The following is a 23772-nucleotide window of genomic DNA, read 5'->3' on the forward strand; positions in this document are numbered from 1 at the left end:
AGGCCAAGCACAGAATCTTGTCACACCCCACAGAAGAGTCCTCAGGCTGCTGGTCTGGGGGCCCCACGCTGAGAACTCTGCTCTAGGGCCTTGCTGTCCCAAAGAAACATCACAGCAGCGTATACAGGTTCAACTTCCTAGTCGCCATAGTGTAAGGTAGGAGCTCAGGGGCGCCCAGAAGGTGGGGCAGGGTATAGAAGAGGATGTGGAGGGAGGCGGGGGGGGGGGGGGGGGGGGGGGGGGGGGGGGGCAGTCATGTCCCTGTTTAGCATAAGTCCCATCACCAAGACAACTCCAGCATAGGTTCAGTATTTTAAAATGACCAATGGGTCTCCTTCCCTCTTCTGTGCAATTCCCCCTCTCTCTCCCATTCCCTCCCACCTATCGTCCCTGTTTGATGATAATTTTCTTCTTATGCTCTTCCTCCCTGCTCTGTTTTGAGTCGCCTCCCTTATATCAAAGAAGACATTCGGCATTTGTTTTTAAGGGATTGGCTGACTTCACTTATCATAATCTGCTCTAATGCCATCCATTTCCCTGCAAATGCCATGATTTTGTTGTTTTTTATTGCTGAGTAATATTCCAAGGGGAGGAAAAAAATAAAAAAATTAGAGTGAAAGAAATGAGTTATGGTACATGGGGTAGAGGGAGGGGAGGAGAGGGGAGGGAGGGGGGATAGGAGGGGGATAGGAAGGGCAGCAGAATACGACAGACACTTGTTTGGCAGTATGTATAAACGTGGCTGTATAATCAACGTGATTCTGCAATCTGTACACGGGGAATAATAAGAATTCATACCCCATTTGAAACAAATGTATGGTATATGATATGTCAAGATCAATGTAAAGTTTTGAGCAACCAATAAATTTCTGATGCTTAAAAAAAAAAAAAAAGACCAATGGGGGTAAAGTGGGCAGTATTCTAATTAGGTTTTCTAAAGTAACCAAAGGGGACAGAAGTCAGTCAAGTATCATAAGGTGGCCAATGGGGACACCTGGGGTAAGGTCGTCAGTCAGATCAGGCTAGAAAAGACCCGGCTGGCAGCTGGGCATGCAGGACCACTGTGCAGACGGCCGGCGCCTCCCTCGGCCCTCTCTGCTCTGCCTGACAGAGGGCCACTCGCGCGGCCGCTTCAGGAAATCTGCACCTTGCCTATTACTTGTGTGTCTTGCTCAGTTCCCTGTTCCGGACACCAAGGACCTGGACCCCAGCTGGACACAATAACTCCAAGACAAGGAGAAACAGGTGATTTCAATAATATATTTTACTTAGCCCATGGATCCACATATCACTTCGACGCGCAATCTACAAACATGACCGAGGAGCTTTGTGTCCCTTCTAACTGCTGGAGACCCGGTGTCGGATCCGCCGGAGCTCACCCCCTAGCGCCCTAGCGGGCTGCCGCCCCGAGGCTCCGCCCCCGAGGACCACGACTCTCGGCATGCACGTGGCGCGCCAGACACGCATTTCCGGAGCGCCTGCGGGAGGGAGCGCCCGCGGAGAACCACATCTCCCGGCATGCCCCTGCGCGCCCGAACGCACTTCCGGCGCGGCGGCGACGGCGCGCCCCCGGCGGCTGCGGCGGCGGCAACCAGGCGACCGCTCAGGCGGCGGCGAGTGACGGGCGGCCGGGCCGACGGGAGCCGGGGCGGGGCGGCGGCGCGGCCCAGCGGAGGAGAGCCCGGCGGCTCGCCCCGCCCCCGCCCCGCCCGTGCGCCCCGGTGACCTTCACGGGCTCGGGCGGCGGGTGCAGGCCCGGCGGCGGCGCGATGTTCGTGCAGGAGGAGAAGATCTTCGCGGGCAAGGTGCTGCGGCTGCACATCTGTGCCGCGGACGGCGCTGAGTGGCTGGAGGAGGCGACCGAGGACACCTCGGTGGAGAAGCTCAAGGAGCGCTGCCTCAAGCACGTAAGGCCCGGCTCCGCGGACCCCCGCCCCGGCCCGGACCCCGACCTCGGCGCCTGCGCTCCGGCCGTATCCGCCCGCGGCGGGGGCAGCGCCTCCAGCTCCTTAGCTCGGTACCCTCCTTCCCGACTCGGAAACCTCTGGGCGCTATTTCTGAGCCCAGCTTCCAGGCCTAGCACTTTACGTGCCTCGTGCATTTAATTTCCACAGCTACTTGGGGAGGTAGGGCAGATGGGAAAACGGAGGCCGGCGAGGACAGCCTGACCCGAGCAGAGCTCGTGGTTTTCTGGCGTCCGTGCTTGCTTCCTTGCTGTTGGGTATGGCTTTTGTTTTTCAGTGGCTCCCGCAAGAGCTGGGAGTTAGTGTGCGTTCCTTAATTAAGAGGACCCTTTCCTGTCCCTGCAGAGCCAGCTGCTTGGAGCGATTTCCTGTGGCCCGCCAGCCTGCCTGGGGTTGGCTCGTAGCTGGAGTCACTTAAAATAGTGCCACAGTGGGACAAGTCTCCGGGTTCTTGGTTTTCTGCCGGGTAAAATTGATTTAGTGGAAAGGTCCAGGACAAAGGGTTTCCTCACTGGGAGTACCACTTGCTGAAGTTTATTCACAGGAAATACTTCTTAAATTGTTAGACCCTCTGGGTTGCTAATTTCTGGAACTAGTTCTTGAGGCCTTTGCCTCTCACTAAGTTCAGGTGAGACATCTATTCACCTCTCAGGCCCTGGTGGCCTGTACTTTGTGATGTAGTTTTGCCTGGCAGAATTTAGCCACAGCTTTTTAATGGGGACTCTAGGTGAAAAGTTACATACTTAGTCCTCAGGTTGCTTGCATTAAAATATGGTTTGGCATTGTCTGTTAAGGTAAACTTTCAGTTATTATTGTATAAACTGCTTGCAAGTAGTACTTTTTCACCCCTCCAGTGAGTATGATTTTGTGGAGCTGATCTGTAACTGCAGAGGTAGGAATGGTGAAACCCAGCCCTCAGCCCCCTCTGGAGCACAGTGGTTGTGCAGGTTTGCCTGGAGGGATTTCGAAATCAAAGGCTGGGGATCCCAAAGGCCTCTAGGGTGTTAGTGTCAGGTTTGTTGCTTGTCTAGGCTTGTGTCTTTACTACCTAGCCCCCCTTGGTGCTGTGTCCTCCCACCGAGGGTGGGCTCCTCAAGGACTAAGTTTGTATCCACAAGCCCAGGGCCAGGCTTAGAGTGGCCACAAAACAAAGGTTAGGATTCATGAAACAAATGTAAACTTATTCTCAACTGCTTAGACATAGGTGTGGCATTTAGTCTAACTCAATAGTGGTATGGATTTGCATAACCATCATAGTAGTATTTTATGAAGGGAAATGGCAAATGATCCCTAGATGCAGGAGCACTTGGGGTTAATTAGGCAAGTATTCTCAATATGCTGATTATTCATGATATTTCTTGTTCTAGTTGGTATTGTGATTATATCATTTGGGATTTTTTTTTTTTCCATTCTTAACCTCCTTTCAGTTGAGATTTCATTCCCTGGGAGTGGAGGATCTAAGCATCAGGGACTTCCACACCATGAGGAGCCACATTGGCCACAGGACTGGTGGGCTGTGTTCTCAGAAAGTGTCCTCCCTTCATCCCACCATCCTGCAGGCAGAGTCAATGCGGTAGTCAGAAAAGAGAATTCCCAAGTTTTGCACTTGAACATCACCCAGAAAATAGCTGCAGCTGTTGTTTTGCTGGAGGCAATGGGATCTGGATGACTTGGCTTTGCCTTCCTGCGCCTACTTTGCCTGTACACGCTTATGCTGGTGGAGATTTTCCTTCCTCTTTCCCCCTTTGCCTTAAGAGGGATGATGTGGGCATAGCTCTCGCCTAGTACTTTTGCCAGATTTCTACTGTGTTAGAGAGGGATTGTCATAACTTTTTTTGGAGGGGAGGTACTGGGGAATGAACCCAGGGGCTACATCCCCCAACCCTTTTTATTTTGTAACAGTCTTGCTAAGTTGCTGAAGCTGTTCTGAAACTTGCAGTCCTCCTGTATCAGTCTCCTGTGTTGTTGGAATTACAGGCATGTGCCATTGTGCCCAGTTTGTCAGCTGTTAAGGAGATGGATAGCTATTGTTACCTTTTTTTTTTTTTTTTATCCAAAGTGAGTTCACCCTGGCAATCTCTGGTTTCCATTGTGCATTACTGGGAGAAGGGGGACAGTAAGCTCTTGTCTAATAGGGGGTTAAAAGTGTTAAAAAAATGTTATATATGTGGCATGGTGGAGTTTTTCTGTGATAAGGTGTCAGAAAAGAGCACCATTCTTGCTAGCTGCTGAAACTTCCTAGGTCCTGTCATTTTCATGTGGCAGCATCAGGTATGAGAGAAGCTGAGAGGTGGCTCCTCTGGGGAGGCCGTGGGATGCAGAGGGGATACAGGCCTCCCTGCCCCAGTGGTGGCCTCCATTGGGGCTTCGCTGCTGCATCCTGGCATGTGCAGCAGAGATGGAAGGAGATTGTCATCCGAGGCAGGGGTGATCCATGCTTACGTTTTGACCCCAGTGTGCTGTTGACAACTGCAGAGTACAGTTTTTGTGGAACCAGGATGAGGATTTTTTTTTTTTTTAAACTCTGTTTCATAAACTGAACTTGACCAATCAACTAGAATTAGTTGTGAATTTTAGTACTACCAAGAGGCACATGCAATATTCTGGGAACAGAACCCTTGCCAAGTTCAAGGGAGTTGTGGCTTCTGACCTACGTCATTAGAGGAGAGAATGCAGACTGCTGTGGCTGGGCTTCTCCTCCTCCACTCTGAATCTGCGTCGACCTCTTAAGCCTTCATGATGCTTTTTTTAAAGCTGTTTTCAGTCTTGGAGACTAACAGACATTTTGGCTACTCTTACAATGCTGATGTTGAGTGAAGAATGTGCTTCTGTTTCTTCTTTTCTGGTTAACAGTTGTCTGTGCCGGGTATTTTGAATGTCTGATGGCTAGGGAGGTGGCAAGCAGGCCTCCAGTGGAGTCTGCCCATGGCTTCCTGACGCGCCCTGGAAGGCCTGGAGGACCCTGGTGCCCTGAGCGTTCTGGGGTGGGCATGTCTTGGAATGGCACACAGCCCCCTTGGAGGGCAGGCCACGCATGCAGCTCGATGCTGGGTGTTCAGAGGCAGCCATTGAGCTGTCTCACCTGGCTTCTTCCTTTCCTGTTCTTTAGATAATTCTGTCATCTAAGCCCAGGTGATCCATAGCAGTAGGAATATAGTTGGGGCCCCTGGCTCCATTCTGAATTTCGGGGGCCTCCAAACTGGGCTCTGGAAGCATTTGTGTGTTTTTTCCAAAGTATAAGTGCCACCCCACTTCCCCAGCCCAAAGCTCTGGCTCATGGGTGGGGCACAACTGAGAGGTGGGCACTGTGTGATGCGTGATGCTGTGAACAGGGAAGGGGTTGGGATGTTGGGTACAGATCCTGGTGAGCATGCGTGGCCCACCAACAGGCACCAAGAGCTCACATGGTCTTCCTGCGTGGTGCTGTCCCATTGCAGGACCTACTGTGCGTGGTGGCCAGGTGGGCGGGACTTCTGTGATCCAGTAGGTGTGTGGGTCTGGAGGGTGGCCCACGGCTGTGCACAGAGAGAAGCCTCGTTGAATAAAGAAAATGTCTGCCTGGCCCCTGCCAGCCATTTGCTGTGAGATATTTAGATGATATTTCAGGATTAGGAGAATCTGCTTGGGCTCCCTCCTGGCTTGTGGAGTCTGACCATGGAGGTGGTATCTGGAGGCACCCTGGAGTGTGGGTGGGGTAGCTGTGTGGTGTGCATGAGGACCATGCTCTTGTGCATGTGGCCGCCTTCCCTGGGTGGGTGAAGATATCAGGCCCTTTCTTCTGCTGCCCCATGCATGTAACTGGGTTTCTAGGTGTCGTAGACATGACTGTGTGCTTGTTGATCCCCTGTGAGCTGCCCCAGGAGGGCCGGAAGCTGCATGCACAGTGTGGCTGTCACTAGTGGGCTGGAGGCCAGTCTGAGGCCATTGTGCTCAGTGCTGTCCTGGGGACTTTGTGGGCTCCCTGGGCAGGTCCTGGTCCTTGCCTCTGGAAACAGTTCTTTTTCTTTGCGGTCCTCCACTCCCTTTCACAAAGGATGGTACCGTGGAAGAAAGAAAAACAAGTGCACAGAGTGTTCCTGGATCTCTAGGTTATCAGGAAACAACAAACCTATTTTCACTCAAAATTTACTTTCCAAGGCTGGGGTTGTGGCTCAGTGGTAGAGTGCTTGCTTAGCACGTATGAGGCACTGGGTTCAATCCTGAGCACTACAAAAAATAAATAAATAAAAAATTACTTTCCAGATCTTTCCAGACTAAGGAGTCGGTCTGGGTTGCACCACTTATCAGGAGGGTGCTGCGTGTCCAAGCTCAGGAGTCTGTGGTAGGTGGGTGCTGAGGTCAGAGGCTGGGATCATGGGTCCTGGCATTGCATCTGGCTTCTGTTGGTGATGGGATTCTTTGATTTCTTCTCAGCTTTAATGGCTTAGCTAGTAAGAAGCCAGTTGATTTCTGTGTGACCTCGGACATCAGGTCCTGTGTTATTGGCATTGTTTTTCTGTTTAGATATGTGTCATTTGCTTCTCCCCTGCAGTGTGCTCATGGGAGCTTAGAGGATCCCAAAAGTGTGACCCATCATAAGTTAATCCATGCTGCTTCAGAGAGGGTGCTGAGTGACACCAGGACAATCTTAGAGGAGAATGTCCAAGACAAAGGTAAGTGGCCTCCAGTGAGGTGGTGCCCAGAGGCTGCGGGGCATGGGACCTGGGAGCAATAAGCCCTTGCCAGCATGATGTCCAGTTCTGAGCTGGATATGAGTGGGGAAACTGGGCCTGCTCTGGTTTTATTTTCTTTTTACTAAAAAAAAAAAAAAAAAAAAGCATGTGTTATTATGATGGCGTATTTGTGAAAAATAGCAGAAACTGCTGGGCACGGTGGTGCACGCCTGTAATCCCAGTGGCTCGGGAGGCTGAGGCAGGAGGATCTCGAGTTCAAAGCTAGCCTCAGCAAGGCCTTAAGTAACTCAGCAAGACCCTGTTTCTAAAGAAAATATAAAAAAGGGCTGGGGATGTGGCTCAGAGATTATGCACCCCTGAGGTTCACCTTTGAGGTTAAGCAACCTTGGGTTCAATCCAGAGTACCAAAAAAAAGAAAAAAAGCAGAACCCAGAGTTGAGCAAGCAACAGATACCTGAGAACCTAACATGGACTTTATTTTTAATTCTGTTTCAAAGCAAAATTGACTCTGGAGTGTCTTCAGGTTTTACTGATGGGCTGGAAGCCACCTTCATGGGGCTTCAGGCACCAGGGCCTGTGCTCATGCACAGATTCTCTGCATCACTTGGCTGTGCCTGGGGCATGTGGGGAGGAAACCCCAGCTTTCTGTGGGTCACTTCGAATAGTGACTTTAATTCTGGAAATACTGGGTTATCAGCTCCGAGCTGCAAGAGTAAACTTTGCAGCCTCACAGAGTTTTTGAAACTGAGCCCATGAAGACGAGAACATTTGAAAGATTCCCATGAGTTCTTTGTGTGGTTGTCAGTGCTGCACTATGCCTGTCTCCTGGGCCAATAGTCACCTGTGACCATACTGCTCTTCAGGCCCAGGAACTGTATGTCAGCCAGGGTTGTACACACATCATGGACACCGAGGGAGGATGGGCTTCCTGGGTTTAGGATGGACCCAGGAGGAACCACGGCTGTTCTGTCCTTTCTTCCACTTATGCTGCGAAACGTTCTTTCTCTCTAGATGTCCTATTATTGATAAAAAAGCGTGCTCCAGAGCCACTTCCCAAGATGGCTGATGTCTCCGCAGAAGAAAAGGTACGTGCCATGGTGTGCAGCCAGAGTGCTCTTGGTGGGAGTCTCCTGTGCTTGAGATTGTTAGGAAACATTCTCTGTACTGATTATTCACCAGTTGGGCATAATCCCCAGTCACGGACCATGTGGCTACTAGGGATTCTCAGTCATGGCTGAGCCTGTTTAGCTGATCTTGGTCTGTCCCTCATGGGTGACAAGCCCCAGAAAAGTTGGCTATGTAGTTTTTGAGATGCAGAGGGGAGTGAGGGCAAGTTCTTCAGTTACAGCCCAAGCCTGTGCTGCTGTTCAGCTTAACCTCTGTCCTTTACTTTTTCTCAAGCAGCCAGATTGGTCTCAATAGAACAGTGTAGCACAGTTGTTAACAGACCCCCCCAAGAGACAGCACAGGAACAGAGAGGGGGTACTGCTGTTCTAAGAAGCTGCATTTTGTCTGTCTTGCCGATTCATGTTCATAGAGTGGATTTATGATCTGCTTCTTCCCTTTAACATAGGTGCCTTAGGAAAGCTGTAGGTTATTATGGGCTAGTGGCTGTCCCAGAGTGTGACCATTGGGAAGCTCCTGATGAGAGCTGTTCTGAAGATGGGTCTTTTTCTGCTCTTAACCCAGACTTTTCATCCATGTGCTAGTGCAAAGCAGTCCTATCTTAAAGGGCACCACCTTTGTTTAACAGCTCTTATCTCATGGGGGTAGAGCTTCTTACTTCTTCCTGGGACACCCAGAAACAGTGTTTGGCCCAGAGGATGAGCAGGCCAAACTCCTGGGGTTGGGCCCGTGATCTGATAGCAGATGAGCTATTTTGGGGTCTCCTCTGGGACCAGGGAGGTAAGAGGAGTGTACCAGGCCTTGGGCTCTCCTTATCTTTAGCTGCTCCTGGCCAGGGTGTGGGCACAGGCGGGCACCCTTCTCCAGTGGATAGACCTGGGCCTGCCCCAGCTTGTCCTGAACTAGGCCAGCTTCCAAGAACTGCTCCAGGCCTGTTGTTCTCAGATTACAGGTTTGACTGTTGGTGTTTATAAATGGTGGTGGGGTTCTGACCTGCCCCACAATCTTCTGGGCAGCTGGCTTGCAGGATGCAGTGGAGCTTCTGGACCTGCTCCTCCTCCTCCATGTTTTGGCAGAATGACACGCTGTAAGATGCCAACTTATAGTTTGTGGATTAATTTTAAAAAAATTATTTTAGTTGTTAATAGATCTTTATTTTATTCATTTATTTATATGCAGTGCTGAGAATCGAACCCAGTGCCTCACATGTATGAGACAAGCACTCTACCACTGAGCCACAACCCCAGCCCATGGATTAATTTTTCTAAGACAAAATAACACATGTAGCTAAAAAGTCATGTAGTTCTACTGGTCTTTTAATGAAAACCAGTAGAACTCTGGTGGGCTGTCACACCAGAGTCAAAGTCCCCCAAGGTGACCACTCATGGTGCTTTCAGCTGTTGTCTTTAGTAGTTCTCTTTCTTATTTCTGAGTAGCATACATGTGTTGCTGTTTCTTGAATTGCCAGTTTAGGCTGCTGGCTCCTTAACAGCAGAATGGAGCCCCCAGGCTTCGCCACTCTCCCCACAGGTGTCAGAGCGGAGTGTTGATGGGAGAGGGTGTCCGTGGCTCCATTACTGTTGTTACTGATGTGAAGTTCTCTGCCACATGCAAGGCACATGAAGATTATCTGTCTGGGGGTAGGGCGTTAGCCTAGCATGTGCAAGGCCCTGGGTGTATCCCCTGTACTCACCCCACGAGATTATCTTTTTACACAGTTGCTTGTCCTGGAGGTAATAATCGCCTTGTCATTTTGCTTTCTTGCTTAGCTTTTTATCATCACTTCATTTTCTTCAACAGAATTGGTAAACCCTCTGAAAACGTGCTTGTGTATATTAATTAGGTCATCAGCCAATTGCCTTTTCTTAGAAATTTCTCTTTAAGCGCCTGTGGCCTTCATCTGTCTGAATCGTCCACTCCTGCCTCCTGTGCTTCTTTCTCTCATTTTAGAATTGTATGCAGGTTTCCTATTGCCACCTAACAAATGGCCACAGACTTACCTTCTTAAAACAACACTCATTTCTTGCTCGTGGTTCGTTGGTCAGAAGGCTCTGCTGATTTCTGTACCCAGAGTCTTTGGAGTTGGAATCAAGGTGTCAGAGTGCTGGTTCCTTTCTAGGGGCTCTGGGGAGTGCATTGCTCTCAGGCTCTTATGGTCCCTGCAGTCATAGGGCTGAGGCCCCATTTTCTCACTGGCATGGGAGGGGCAGCCTTCAGCTCCTGGAGGCAGACTGCATTCCTTGGGTGGTGGCCCTCCATCTTCACAACCTACAACAGAGTTTTTTAGGGGTTGAATCCCTCTTACCAGAGGAACCCTGTGCTTCATAAGGGCCCTTCTGTTTAGACTAGGGTCACCTTAGATCATGTGCTTTTCCTGAAGTTGGCTATTCTCGGGCTGAAACCCAAACCCACAGTGGGATCTTCCATACCAGTGCCCTGCAGCCATGCAGAGGTGACCCGGGAAGGAGCTTGGGGCCGGTGCACTTCTGCCTGCTGTGGAGTGGAGTGGAGTGGAGTGTGTCACTTGCTTCCCTGGTCTGCTGGAGCCTGGCTTCCTCTGGTGTCTGGGAAGGGAGGTCATTCTTTAGGCCTTGTGTTCCCGTGTCCTGGCATAGATTTAGCACCAGCAGGGCGCATTCCACCCTGTGTGATCTGGCTTCTCCCTGCTCCATGTGGCACCTCTTGGGCCCTCTGGGTGCTGCTGGTGTTGGGGCGTCACAGGTGCTCTGAGGTAGCTCTGTCCTTCACTGTGCCTGGCACTCGACTCTGGAGACTGATGTTTGAGTTCCAGGCATCAAGTGCTGGGTCCCTTTTGCTGATTTTTGTCCTCGCTTTGTCTGCTGCTCTGGCTTGTTGGCTGGTGGGCCTCCTTCCTGCATGATCCCCTTCCCTTGTCTTCCACCCCGCAGAGCCTTCTGTCTGGCTGTGCAGCTCCTGTTGGGGTGCCCTGGTACCCACAGAGGAGCGTGACTACTGGCTGCTGGTGCCCACATCCCCTCTTTGCTGCTCTTGTACCTTTCCTGTTCTTATTTTGGCTTTTGTGATTTATCTTGGATGTTCTCCCTGCACCTGCCCAGCTATTTTTGCCCATCTCTTGCCTCTGAGAGGCCCTGGAAGCCTGTTGGTGTCTGTGCCCATGAGGCTGACTGTGGGGTGCGAGCCCAGCCATCTTGCCTGCTTCAGCCCACAGCTCTGCCTGTCCTGCTGGGTCACTGATGTGAGTAGTGCCAGGGCTGGGTCTCCTGACGGGGCGCAGGTGGGTGCTGCTCCCTCCCTCTGGGTTGCTGTTCTTGAGTCCTGTCGCAGCTCTCAGGGTAGCTTTCTTCAGGGAGCAGCTTGCTGAGCTGAGTGCTGGAGGAGCGCCCCCTGTGGCTCCAGAGCTGGTGCCCTCTGGCACCTGCCTGGGGGATTGGGGGAGGGTGGCGTGGCCTTGCTCCCAGGGTTCTGCCTTGGGTCTCTTCGCTGCTGTCTCTCCCAGGCTTGTTGGCTTCACCCAGTGTTCTGTTTCTGCCTCCATGTTCTTCACGCTTACCAGGGAGGCTCTGGGAGGCTGCTGTGTCCTTCAGGCTCCTCTGAAGTTCTTGTGCCCTGCCCGCTGCAGCTGGGGGTGGCTACTCTGTGGCACTGCCGCGCCATAGAGGCCTGGTGTTTCTGAGTCCCACCTGCACTCCGTCCTTGGGTTGCGCACAGGACTCCAGAACCTCAGCTTGCCAGGGTGTATGGCTGTAGCTTGGGCAGACAGGCCTGCTGTTGAGCTTGATGCCTTTATGCTCCTGTGCCCATCTGAGACTCGCCTCACTTTCTATACAGAAGAAACAAGAACAGAAGGCTCCAGACAGAGATGCCATACTTCGGGCCACAGCCAACCTGCCCGCCTGTAGCACGGACCGGGCTGCAGTCCAGACCACCATGAGGGATGTGAGTGCTGTCCCACTGTGGGTGGGGGTCTGTACTGAGCACCTGGGGTCTATGAGAGGTTCCCCAGAAGTGCCTAGGGCTGGCGCTGTGTGCAGTCCCAGTATTTCTGGAGACTGAGGCAGTAGGATTGCAAGGTCTGGGTCAGCTTGAGCAATTTAGGAAAGCTCTGTCTCAATAGAGAAAAAAACAAATGTTTGGGGAAGCCAGGAAGGGAATTTGGGAAATCTTTATTACTTTTGTAGCTTTCCCATCATCTCAGATTATTTCAAAACCAGAAGTTTAAAGACACCTGGGGGCGGGGCTGAAAAGATTTAAACCCTGGGGAGTGTCACGTCTTTTCTGAGAGCGGTGAACTGTTAGGATGGAGCCCGAGTGCTTAAGTTACTTTGGACTGGAAAGTTCTAAGCTAAAAGAATGTGTTTGCCATGCTAGAGTGGATGGTGCAGGCTGAGGGCATGCTTACATGTCAGCAGGGGGGACGGTGGCCAGCCTTTGACCTCATGCCATCAGCTCTGACCTGGGTACTTTGAGAACTTGTCTGCTTTGTTTTAGGAACACTTCTCTTGGGGTCTCTTCTAGAGAGTTCTGTGTTGCCCAGAACCCTTCCACAGCAGCGGGTGGGTGTCCTACCCCTGCCTCTGTGTATCCAGCCTGGGACTCTCAAAGGCCTGGGCTTGTGTAGGAGGAGCTGTTGATCTGACCCCCAGGCCTGCCCTGGCTAGAGCTGGTGTGCAGAGTCTCTGAGGGCACCGAGCCAGCCTCCTTGTTGTTAGGCTGTGGCCAGCCAGTCGGACAGGTGGAGCCATCAGAATATTCTCTCCTCAGCAAAGCTGCTAACCCTGACCAACAAGTGCTTTCCTCATTGGCCATAGGCTGAGCGGCACACTTCGCTCTCGGGGTTTGGCACCAGATGTATGTGTGCTGGCCTTGAGCCCTGCCCTGTCCATGTGCACAAAGCCCTTCCTTCCTGAGGGGGCCTCCTGAGGAGGTGCAGCTCCAAGCCCAACCCTCCTCTTTCAGGCAGTCTGGTTTGGACTCAGAATTGGCGTATTAGAGCAGGTGGGACTGTAGGTGACATAGGCTTGTTGATGTCAGAGAAGTGATTTTTTTTCCCCCACTGCAGTTCCAGACAGAGCTCCGGAAAATCTTGGTGTCTCTCATCGAGGTGGCACAGAAGTTGTTAGCACTGAACCCTGATGCAGTTGAATTGTTTAAGAAGGCAAATGGTATGAGCAGAACCCAGACTGATTGCATGACTCTCGTTCCCACCCGTCTACCCTCTGCCTCAGAGAACATGCCGCAGCCCTTGGCATGAAGCTGGAGAGGTCAGCAGCTGTGCCTGCCTTCGCTGGTGTGGGCCGGCAGCCTGCTGATACCCCATTCCTTGCACATAGGGCGAGAGCTGGTGCTAGAGCTTGGGTTCCCTGAGGTTTCAGAACGTGCTAGAAGCGCTTGGTGTTGCAGATGTGCCTGACAAACTTGGGGGCCCTGAGAATGCCCCCTGACGTGGCTGGTCTCCTCTCTTCCCACAGCCATGTTGGACGAGGATGAGGACGAGCGAGTGGATGAGGCCGCCCTGCGGCAGCTCACAGAGATGGGCTTTCCTGAGAGCAGGGCTGCAAAGGCCCTTCGGCTGAACCAGTACGTCAGGCCCTCTCCTTCCTGAGATGCTGGGGCATGGTCTCGTGGGCCTGCTGGGGTCCCATCCTCTCTTCCAGTCACGCACATGCTTCTCTCATTGGGTCATTCCCAATACATGTGTGTTTTCAAAGGGGACCCTATATGTGTGCCCTACAGGTAGCTTAATTCATCACCTTGAAGTGTGTTTTGTTTTGTTTTTTTAAGTAGTGGGGATTGAACTCAGGAGTACTCTATACTGAGCTCCATCCCCAGCCCTTTTTAAAAAAAAATATTTTTAGTTGTAGTTGGACATAATAACTTTATTTTTTATTTATTTTTCTGTGTGGTGCTGAGGATGGAACCCAAGGCCTCACATGTGCTAGGCAAGCGCCACACCACTGGGCCCCAGCCCCAGCTCCTTTTTATCCCTTCATGAGTCAGGTTCCTACATTGCCCAGGCTGGCCTTGACTAGCAGTCCTCCTGCGTCACCTCATAAATACTTGGGGTTACAGGTGTGCACCAGGTCTTGCTGCATTGCCCAGGCTGTCCTTGAACTCCTGGGCTCCAGTGTCTTCCTTCCTCAGCCTCCTGAGTAGCTGGGACTGCAGGTCTGTGCACCACCGCATGTGGCTATCATGAGTTTTAAATTCTCTCCTCCTTTAGGGGAAATGTAAGCCAACTGGTGGACCTGTTGGTGCTCACCGTGCCCTTGTTATGAGAGCTCAGCGTCGAACCTCCTCCCAGCAGGGACCGGGGCTCTATTAGTACTTCTTGAGATTTGTGCTTTTAGTTGCTTGACACAAAGTCTTCATGGGGGGTGGGCAGAGGCCATGTCCTGTATTGTGCACCTGGGCTCATACACCCTGGGTGTTTGGTGCTCTTGGCTTAGAAAACGGGATCTGCACGGCAAGAGCCTTGGTGATTGAGGCAAGGGCTGTGTGAAGGGTTCCTGTCCCAAGGGGCCACCTGCTGCTGCTGGTGAAGTTGCCTGAACAGTAGTGTCCCTTCTTTGGTGCACGTGGGATGGGAGCCCTGTTACTGGCCTGGGAGAGTTGAATAGAGTGTCTTGTCCCCTCTCAGCATGTCGGTGCCTCAAGCCATGGAGTGGCTGATAGAGCACGCCGAGGACCCGGCCATCGATGCGCCTCTTCCAGGCCAGGCCTCACCAGCAGCAGCAGGTGCCGCGGCCGCCACTCCAGAAGCTGCTGCTGGGACTAGCGAGGGAGACGAGGAGGTCCGGGACGAGCTCACGGATATCTTCAAGAAGATTCGCAGGAAAAGGGAATTCCGGGCCGATGCTCGGGTACGTTTTGTGAGCGCCGGGTGATTTGGCCTCTTGCTACAGCTGTGAGGAGGCTGTGGAAATCTGGAGGGCCTCCTGAAGGCCACTCTATGTTGTCTTCTTGGGGTCCAGGTGACCTCTTTCCTTTCAGTGGCCAGTTGACATGGGGCCTCTCCTGAGAAGGTGGTGTGGAAGTTCCTGTCCAGTCATAGGTGTCAGCCAGCCTCACCTGCTGCTGTGGCCACAGGACAGGGCTGGGTGGTAGTGCCCAGAGAACTGGGGCATCGTGTGGGCTGGCAGACCTCTGAGCAGGGACTGAGGGTCTGGGACACCCGGCCCTGCATGGCCATGGGTACAGTGTGTGGACTGGCCCCCTGCTGCCTTGTGCTTGATGCCTCCCTATTCTGTGCCCCCTGCCCTCCTCTTTGATTAGGGTCTTGATTCTTCCTTGGACCTGTGCTTCCTGTCAGATCGTAGACTTGTGTATCTGCGTTCTCATTCTGTTTTTGAGGTTGTTATCATTAATAGTACTGGGAATAGAACCCAGAGATGCTCTAACACTGTGCTGTGTTTCCCGTAGTTTTTATCTCCTATTTTTTATTTTGGGTAGGGTCTTGTAAATTGTTGAGGCTGGCCTCAAGTTTGCAACCCTCCTGCCTCCCAAGCTGTTGGGCTCACAGGCAAAACCACCGCACCTGGCTCCAGATTTTTGCATGTGGTGTATAGATTGTTCCTTCAGGATCTCACCAGTGGGGGTTGTTTGTTCCATTGGAACCACATGTGGCCAGGTCTCAGATGTCCAGGCAGGATGATTCTGAGCAGGACCCCAACTAGGAGCCAACCCTTAGCTCTTCAGTCCTGGTGGGACCATGGCCACATACTGACTTCTCAATGTAGTCCTGCAGAGACCAGGATGTCCGCCTCTCCTTCCTGGCTGAGCCAGGGTCTCAGTGCCCACTCCACCTGCGGTGGGCCCAGGTCTGTCTGCTTTCTGCCTGATGGTGCGTCTTGCCCCCCAGGGCAGCCCTGCCTCACATGCCCTCTCACTGTTAGGCTTTCTGTTCTGTCTCTGTCTCTTGGGGATTCCCTGTCTTGAGAGTTTGTGCATTTAACTCTTTTGTTTCTTGATGGCATTCCTCAGATTAGCAGAGCATTTGTCTCCTGATTGTAGGCCTCCAGGGAGTTAGGTCCATTTCCCGTGCTGGGACCCTGTGGGGACACAGTGTAGCTCTTGGGCTGGTCCTTGGCCTCTGTGGGCAGTGGGTGTGTGCTTCCCCTCGTCTGGGTCCTGCCTGGTCCTTGTGTGGTTACTGCTGGTCAGTGCACGTTCCTTCTTGTCTCAGCCTTTTCTAAGACGAAGGTCTCCGTAGTTGAGGGTGCTCATTTGCTCAGATGCTCTTCTCCTGCCATTCCTGCCCTTCACCTCTTGTGCTGAAACCCTTCTCAGAAGGCCTTCTGGTGTGGCACTGTGAAGGCTGTAGCTCCAGTGCAGCTTGCCAGCCTGTCTCCTGCCCTCTGGTTCCTGCCCCAGGAGTCCAACAGGGCTCAGGTGTTGGTCACACACAGTGGCCTGTGCTGCTTGCTTCTCTCCCAGCTGGGGCTGAGACAACCACTGCAGGAGGTGCAGGGTCCCCAGAGGCGCGAGCATGAGGACTCTGTCCTGCTGCTGCCATGGGAAAGTCCTTCTCTTTGGACTGGGCTGAAGGGCCAGAAAGCTACCAAGTGTCATTTGGAAGTACTGGGGCATCATTTCATGGGCTAAGGTGGATGTGAAGAGGGAAAATGGATTTTATTGACACTAAAAGAAAAGGCCATCCTGTGCTTGAATTCAGCTCTAGATTGCAGGCCATCTGCTGGAGATGTGTGGCATGTGCTTGGCCCCTGAGCCACCTCAGTCCCATGTCTTGTGACTTTGACATCCAAATGCTGTTCAGTGAGTGCTTCTCCCAGCATTTGCTTTTAGACCTTGGAGTCAGGAAGGGTCCAGGAAAGCACATGAGGTAGACCATGAACAGAACGGGGGAGCTTCTGAACCAACCACACACCACCTGGCTCCAGCCAGCATCCTTCCTGCTTCTCCTCTCCTCTGAAGTCCTCTTCTGTTGGTCCCCTTGAAACTCTGTGCAAACTGGACTGTGAGTGGACAGCACTTCCTGGGGCAGCGTGTCATGGCATTGGGAATGCTGTGGGGGCTGCTTAACACTGAGAACCTGAGCAAGAGGGGCCCAGGGCTGTGAGACCTGGGATTTGACCTTCAGAGGATCAAGAGAGACCCTTGAAAACTCAATGCAACCTTTTTGTCTTTTGCAAAATTGACCCTTTAAACACTGCGTTTCATAGTTGAGTATAAAGGACATGTTTATTATCTTGTCACATGGATATCGTGTGGAAAATCACCCTCCCCAAACACTGAAGATAAAGTCCTTGTTCACACCAAGAATGTTTACACTTAAGAGCCTGAGTTTGTATTAGATGTAAGATTAATTTTTAGTTTCTTTTTTCCCTTAGATAATCTGAATAGAGCCCTCCCTCGCTTTTTGGTTTTGGTAGTGAGGATTGAACTCAGGAGTGCTCAACCACAGAGCCATATCCCCAGCCCTTTTTATTTTTTATTTTGAGACAGGCTCTTGCCAAGTTGCTGAGGCTGGCTTTGAATTTGTGAACCTCATGACTCAGCCTCCTGAGTACCTGAAATCACAGGTGTGCACCACCGTACCTGGCTAAGGCCCCCTTTGTAACAAAATACTACGACCCTTCTGTCTCCATTTAAGTTGGATTTATGAACTTGACCTTTCTCTGAGGCTGCTTGTGGGATAGCAAAGCCTCTGGCGTGAGCTCCCTGAAGGTTGCTGAGAATGGCCTGAGCCACACACTCACTGGGACAAACCTAAAACATTTGATGCCGGCTGGCCTGCCTTGGGTCCATGTGAGTGTCATCTGGAGGCCTGGCCACTTCTCCTCACCCCAGCTGGCTTCCTTCAACACCTCCTGGGTCCTGCTCACTGCATCACGTCTGGCAGCTCTTGGGCGAAGCTGCCCAGAGCCCACGTGTTCTCCAGTGAAGCTATGCGTAGGAGCACTGGGCAGAAGGTCCTGGTGTGTTCAGTAGGCCCTGCTGAGGGGTTGGCTCCCTCACAGGCTGCTCGGCCTGGGTGGGGCGTGACCGGCTGTGTGATTCCCTGCAGGCCGTCGTTTCCCTGATGGAGATGGGCTTTGATGAGAAGGAGGTGGTGGACGCCCTCAGAGTGAGCAACAACCAGCAGAATGCCGCCGTGAGTACCGGCAGGCGCCTGTGCCGTGCCTGCACCGCGGTGCCCCTAGCCCGTTGGCCCTGTGCTGCGCACTGTGGCTCCCACGAATGGTCAGTTACGAAGCTTTTTATGTGAAAGGTTAGCGGGGACCGTTCAGGTGTTACACGTTTTTAAAATACTGAGAACATTCTGGGCCTTGGCTTGCTGAGAATGGTGCTCTTGTGAGCGTGCTCTGCGGAGGAGCGTGCAGCTTGTTAGTTTATCTGTTAAACAGACTCTTAACATTGAGTTCCCCCCGTGGACTGCTGAGGGGAGCTCTGTCCCAGGTAGGCTCAGTGGTGACTTGGGGACAGAGTTGAGGCAAAGACCTCCAAGACAGAGGTGAAGAGTCTGTGTGTCCACACTCACAGGCTTGTTGGCTATGGAGAAGTGCAGTCAGGCTGGTCCTTCCCTAGAACAAAGTAGGTTGTTGGGGGCTCTGTTGGCACCCATGTTCAGTGGCTGGGGCCCTGTGGGTGGGTGGTCAGACCACTAAGAAAGCCAGGCTGGGTCCGTCCTTCTCTCTCTGAGCTGCTTGGCGTGCGGACCCTGCATGTGTGTTGGGTTCATTGGCTCTAGGGCTCCTTATGGCCAGAACAGCTGTGGGAGTCAGCAGGCACACACAGAAGGGCAGGGCCGCCAGCCGCTTCACTCCATGTTGAAGGTATTCGAGGAGCTAACGGCTACTTTGCTGTTTTGGGTTTGCAGTGCGAGTGGCTGTTGGGGGACCGCAAGCCATCCCCTGAAGAGCTGGACCAGGGCATCGACCCCAACAGCCCTCTCTTTCAGGCTATTCTGGACAACCCGGTGGTGCAGTTGGGGCTTACCAACCCCAAAACGTTGCTTGGTACGTGTGTCTCCCACACTCGGTGCCTCTGCGCCCGCTGCCCAGTCCTGCATCCTGCAAGCACTGCTGCCTAGTCACTGGAGAGCTGGGAGTCAGGCTCTTGGGGATGGGACCGGCTCCTGCAAGGGTGAGCCTGGGTGATCAGTGGCTTCAGTAGGGACAGACATGAGGAGAAAGTATGGTTTTGACTTTTGCTTTTTATTTACAAGGGACAACTTCGTTAATTTGTTTCTATTTTGATATGTAGATATGTTCGAAAGTGTATGTGTTTATAATTTTTTTTGGGGGGTGGTACCGGGGATTGAACTCAGGGGCACTCACTACTGAGCCACATCCCCAGCCTTATTTTGCATTTTATTTAGAGACAAGGTCTAACTGAGTTGTTTAGTGCCTTGCTTTTGCTGAGGCTGACTTTGAACTTGGGATCTTCCTGCCTCAGCCTCCTGAGCTGCTGGGATTTTAGGTATGCACCACCATACCCAGCAGTGTGTTTATAATTTTAAAGAATAATAAATCCAGCTGGGCACAGTGTCATACACCTGTAATCCTAGGGACTCAGGAGGCTGAGATAGGAGGATTGCAAGTTTGAGGCCAGCCTCAGCAACTTAGCAAGACCCAGTCTCAAAAAATAAAAAGGACTGGGAATGTAGCTCAGTGGTTAAGTGCCCGGCTTCAATCCCCAGTGCCAAATAAAAATAAGTCTGATAGCCACATATCTGCCCTTCAGCTTAAAAACAGTGCAGGCCTCCCTGGGGATTAGTCCCAGGACCCTCACAGACTGCAAAGTTCACAGGTGCTCAAATTCCTTACACACAATGGCACGTGACCTATGGGTGTCTTCCCATGCAGTTTGGTCTCTGGCTTACATGCAGACCCTTGTGAGATGCCAAGCTACGTAAACGGTTGTGTTTAGGAAATAAAGACGAGGAAGAAAGCCTGGGCATTTTAATACACAGTTCTTTTTCCTCAAGTATTTTTGACCCTCATCTGGTTGATCCACGGATGCTGGACCCCCGGATTGGAGGCCTAGCCATTGCAGTCCCCCTGAGCCGCTGGACGCCATGCCTCACTGTCCTGTGCTGCAGAGTCTTGCCAGGCATGTCTCTAGCAGTCCAGCAGCTCTTCCTGCTTTCTGTGGTGAGCTTGTTGAGGTGCCTGGGTGACCTGCTCCTGCATCCTCTTATGGCCAGGTGTGTCCCCCTGTGGCGGTTCTCTCTTTTACCATCTCTGCCACTGTGAAAAACAGAGATGTACTGGGTTGCTTTCTGTACACCATGCTGCTCTGAGCCCTCTTGTCCCTGTGCCTGAGGGCCCTGGGGCTCCCTGGAGGCCGCTGCCTGGCAGGAGGGTGTGGTAGAGCCTCGGCTGCTGCTCCCTGGCCTGAGGTGGAGCTCCTCTAGCAGGGTCTGGCTGCAGGGTCTCGGCTTGTCTGGCCCCTTTTCCTGTGGGATTGTTTTCGCCCCACACGGGCGTAGAAAGCCCAGGTCCCCATGCTGGCCCTGTACCAGTTACTTGCTTCTTGTTTTTTTTTTTTTTTTTTTTGGTACCAGGTATTGAGTCCAGAGGCATTTTAACCACTGAGCCACATCCCATCCCATTCCTTTTTTTTTTAGGCAGTTCAGGGCCTGAGTTGCTGAGGTTGGTTTGAACCTGCGATCTTCTTGCCTCAGCCTCCCAAGTCACTGGAATTAGAGGCCTGGCCACTGTGCCTGGCCCAGTTTCCCTGTGTTGATTTTTGGCTTTTTCCCACCAGCTGGCGAGTGCAGGGCTCATGTTGTGACAAACCAGAACCTGTTTCGTTTCTGTCAAAACCCTTTGAGAGAAAAGTTGAGAAAGGCACTCTCCAGCCCCTGCTCTATCCCAGAGCTCTGGCTCCCCCTCTCTGGGCCAGTCCTGTGAGTGATGTGCGGGACGACACTTCACGCCAGTTCCGAAGTGTGCGGCTGTCTTTAGTGAGTGTGTTTCACCCTCAGTGCCCTTTCACACTGAACCTGGCTTCCCACCTCTCCTGCTGTTTGTGACCCTTAGGAAACTGGGGGACTGCCCAGAGGCCTTTCCTTTTTCTCCATCACATCCAGTGTCCTTTCAGTTGGGCGCTCATCTCGGAGTGCAAGTGCACCCTTCCTTCCCTCACCTGGAGTGGGTGAGGCTCGCAGGGCCTTCAGGAGTCCTCGGGTGAACCCCATCAGTGTGGCTTCTCCTGTGTGACTACGCTTCTGCTTAGTACCTTGGTTCTTCTGGAGCTTGTTTTTCTGTAGTGGGGAGGCAGGGGGAAGTGGGGTTCCTTATTCTGTAGTGGGAAGGCAGGGAGAAGTGGGGTTCCTTATTCTGTAGCGGGGAGGCAGGGGGTAGTGGGGTTCCCTATTTTTCTGAAGCAGGGGGCTGGGAAGTGGGGTTCCCTGTCCTTGCTTCCTTTGTCAGATGCCACGCTCGCCTCGCCCTGTGTTCTCACAGCCTCACGTGCCTTTCTGCAGCCTGAGATTTTCCCTGGTTTGCAGAGGTGTTAGGCACATCAGCAGGTGGCTGGGGCTGGGAGGTGGTTGTGTCATTCTTAAGACAGTCAGATCCACTCTGTGCTCTGGGCCTGGCCAGGGTCCTACTTGACGCTGAGTGGCTGCGGGCTGCTGAGGCACAGGCTGAGCATCCCTAATGGGGGGAAAAAAAAGAACAAGAAAGGGGAAAAAAAAAGCTTCAGATTTTGGAGCATTAAGGATGATTGTCTGGTGAAACCTCTGCAGATGCTCCAAACCCAAGCCAGGTATGGTGGTATCCGTGCATGTAATCCCAGCAAAGGAGACTGAGGCAGGGGGATCTCAAGTTCAAGGCCAGTTTAGGACTAGGGGTATGGCTTAGTGGCAAAGCTCCCCTGGGTTCAATCTGTACTATCCCCCTCACCTAAAAAATGTGTATATAAATAGATAAAGCTGACAACCTCGAGTCTGAACCACTTCTGGTCCGAGTGTTCCAGATGAGGACTGCTCCTACTTGGTGCTTTTGCTGGAGCCTTGGACATGGGCATGGGTCATCCTTGCTGAGGTGGCCAGGCCTGGCATAGGCCGTCTGATGCTGGCGGAGTTGGGATTGCTGTCCTGCAGTATGGCTGGGTCATTGAGCTTTTTGCCATAAAGCGGACCTGGTTTGGGGAACGATTTTATAAAACTGTTGAGAAAGTCAAAAGAGTTTTGATTTTGAAGAAGTGCTGCATTACATTTTGTCCTTATCTGTTTGGGCTGCACTCGAGGTCTTCCACATGCTGTGTGAGTGCTCACCACCCCCCGCAGCCCAGCTCTTCCATTACCTTTTGATGTGCTGTTTTTTTTGTGTGTGTGTGTGTGTTTTATCTGTTTATTTTTATGTGATGCCAAGGATAGAACCCAGTGCCTCACACTACTAGGCAAGCACTCTACCCGTAAGCTGCAGCCCCAGCCCTGATGTGCTATTTTTTCCTAAGATTGAAAGTTAGACTTTTCAACTCAGTGATATTAAATTTGCAGCAGGCCCTTTGTGCGTTAGTTGTGCCTGCGTTATTTTCTCAAGTGTGGGATTGCAGGTTGAGGTGAGTTTTGGGGTCCTGGTAGTTGCTGCCAGGTGGCCGTCCAGAGTCAGGTGCTTGAGCACAGAGGCAAGCTGCGCCCTGCCAGATAGAATAGCAGCCTCTGTTCTCAGATCTGCTGTTTGGGTCACTGTTGGGTATTGTCCAGGGGATTTTAGGCTGAGACTTAGCATCAGCAGTGAAGTGTTTTTTTTTTTTTTTGGTTCTGGGGATTGAACTCGGGGGCCCTTAACCACTGAAGTACATCCCCAGCCTTTTTAAATTTTTTTGAGACAGGGTCTCACTAAGTTGTTTAGGGCGTTGCTAAGTTGCTCAGGGTGGCCTTGAACTTGGGATCCTCCTGCCTCAGCCTCCGGAGCCACTGGGATTACAGGTGTGCATCACCTCTCCTGGCTTTTGGCAGAAGTTTTGAGTGACCTTTTCCTCTTTTATGCATTGAGAGGAGAGTTGCCCCTGTGTTTGTTGGTTTCTGGGTGCTGGTACTCAGCCTCACTGTATGTCCACAGCATTTGAAGACATGCTGGAGAACCCACTGAACAGCACCCAGTGGATGAATGACCCAGAAACCGGCCCAGTCATGCTGCAGATTTCTAGAATCTTCCAGACGCTGAACCGCACGTAGGTGGCGTTGCACCTCTTGGCTGTCTGGCTATAGCAGCCTCCCCAGGCATGGAGCAGGAGGGCAGGGGCCCTCGCCCAGAAGCCGCCTTCAGCACCAGGCCTGGATTGCTCAGGCCACAGCTGCTTTTCCTCCCTGACCTTACTGCCTATGGACTCCTGGACGGTAAGCTGCGTTTTTAGCTCCTGACAGGTGTTCGAGGGAAGTGGCTGTCGGGTGGAAGCGGAGCGATCGCCTTCTCTCCAGAGTGCTGCAGTGGCTCTGAAAGGCGCCCCCTGGCGAGTGCTGTGGGGTCCGCAGGTCATCTGAAAGAAGGCATGCTGCAGTCCAGTGCTTTTGCGTGGGCTGACCCTCCAGAGTGACTCTCAGATGGCTCCTTTAATAAATAAAGCTCTTTCCTATTTTCTGCCCTGGCTCCTGTAGTGCCCCCAGCGGTGCTGCATATTGTCTGGATGTCCACCTTCTCACTTTCAGTGTGGGTACTGCCTGCACCTGAGGCAGTTGTCTGTGCCTTGGGTTCCCTGGGGCCCTTGTAGACACATTTTGTTGGCAGATCTGGGGATTATGACATGGTGGGCTAGTTGGTGGATCCAGGGACCATGGCCACCTGTGTTGCCAACTGTCTGTCGTTCCTTCTTTTTCTTTTTCTTAAATACCATCTGTGTTTTAAAACAAGGACCCAAGTTTCCCTTTCTCTAAACTTGGCTCATTGCTGCTCACAGCTGCTCATTTTCAGCTGGGTTTCAAACTTCCCTCCACAATTGCTCTGCCAAGGCCTGGGTAGGCACCGGGTAGGAGCCTCACCTGAGCTCCTGCTCCAATGCAGCTGAGTCAGGATGCTTTAAGAACCTGTTCCTATCCGCTGATCTGAAATCGTCTC

The 23772-nt window shown here is 52.3% G+C and overlaps 1 protein-coding gene across 2 annotated transcripts; it reads left to right on the top strand.

The window, feature by feature from the left end:
* Positions 1–1574: 1574 nt before the first annotated feature.
* On the top strand, positions 1575–23298 carry Ubac1 (UBA domain containing 1). 2 transcript variants are annotated; one of them, XM_076845116.2, is made up of 11 exons: positions 1575–1907; positions 6496–6616; positions 7649–7722; positions 11573–11680; positions 12804–12906; positions 13213–13321; positions 14382–14604; positions 17769–17855; positions 18582–18720; positions 22780–22891; positions 23085–23298. In XM_076845116.2, the coding sequence occupies exons 1-11, from the start codon at positions 1770–1772 to the stop codon at positions 23155–23157; spliced, it is 1287 nt and encodes a 428-aa protein (XP_076701231.1). In that variant the 5' UTR covers positions 1575–1769; the 3' UTR covers positions 23158–23298. The 2 variants fall into 2 exon arrangements, with proteins under 2 accessions (XP_076701231.1, XP_076701232.1); XM_076845117.2 differs by having other exon boundaries at positions 1576–1907; positions 23075–23176.
* The last annotated feature ends 474 nt before the right edge of the window (positions 23299–23772 follow it).

The sequence above is a fragment of the Callospermophilus lateralis genome, chromosome 2 (assembly GCF_048772815.1).
Source record: "Callospermophilus lateralis isolate mCalLat2 chromosome 2, mCalLat2.hap1, whole genome shotgun sequence".
Classification (NCBI taxonomy): Eukaryota; Metazoa; Chordata; class Mammalia; order Rodentia; family Sciuridae; genus Callospermophilus; species Callospermophilus lateralis.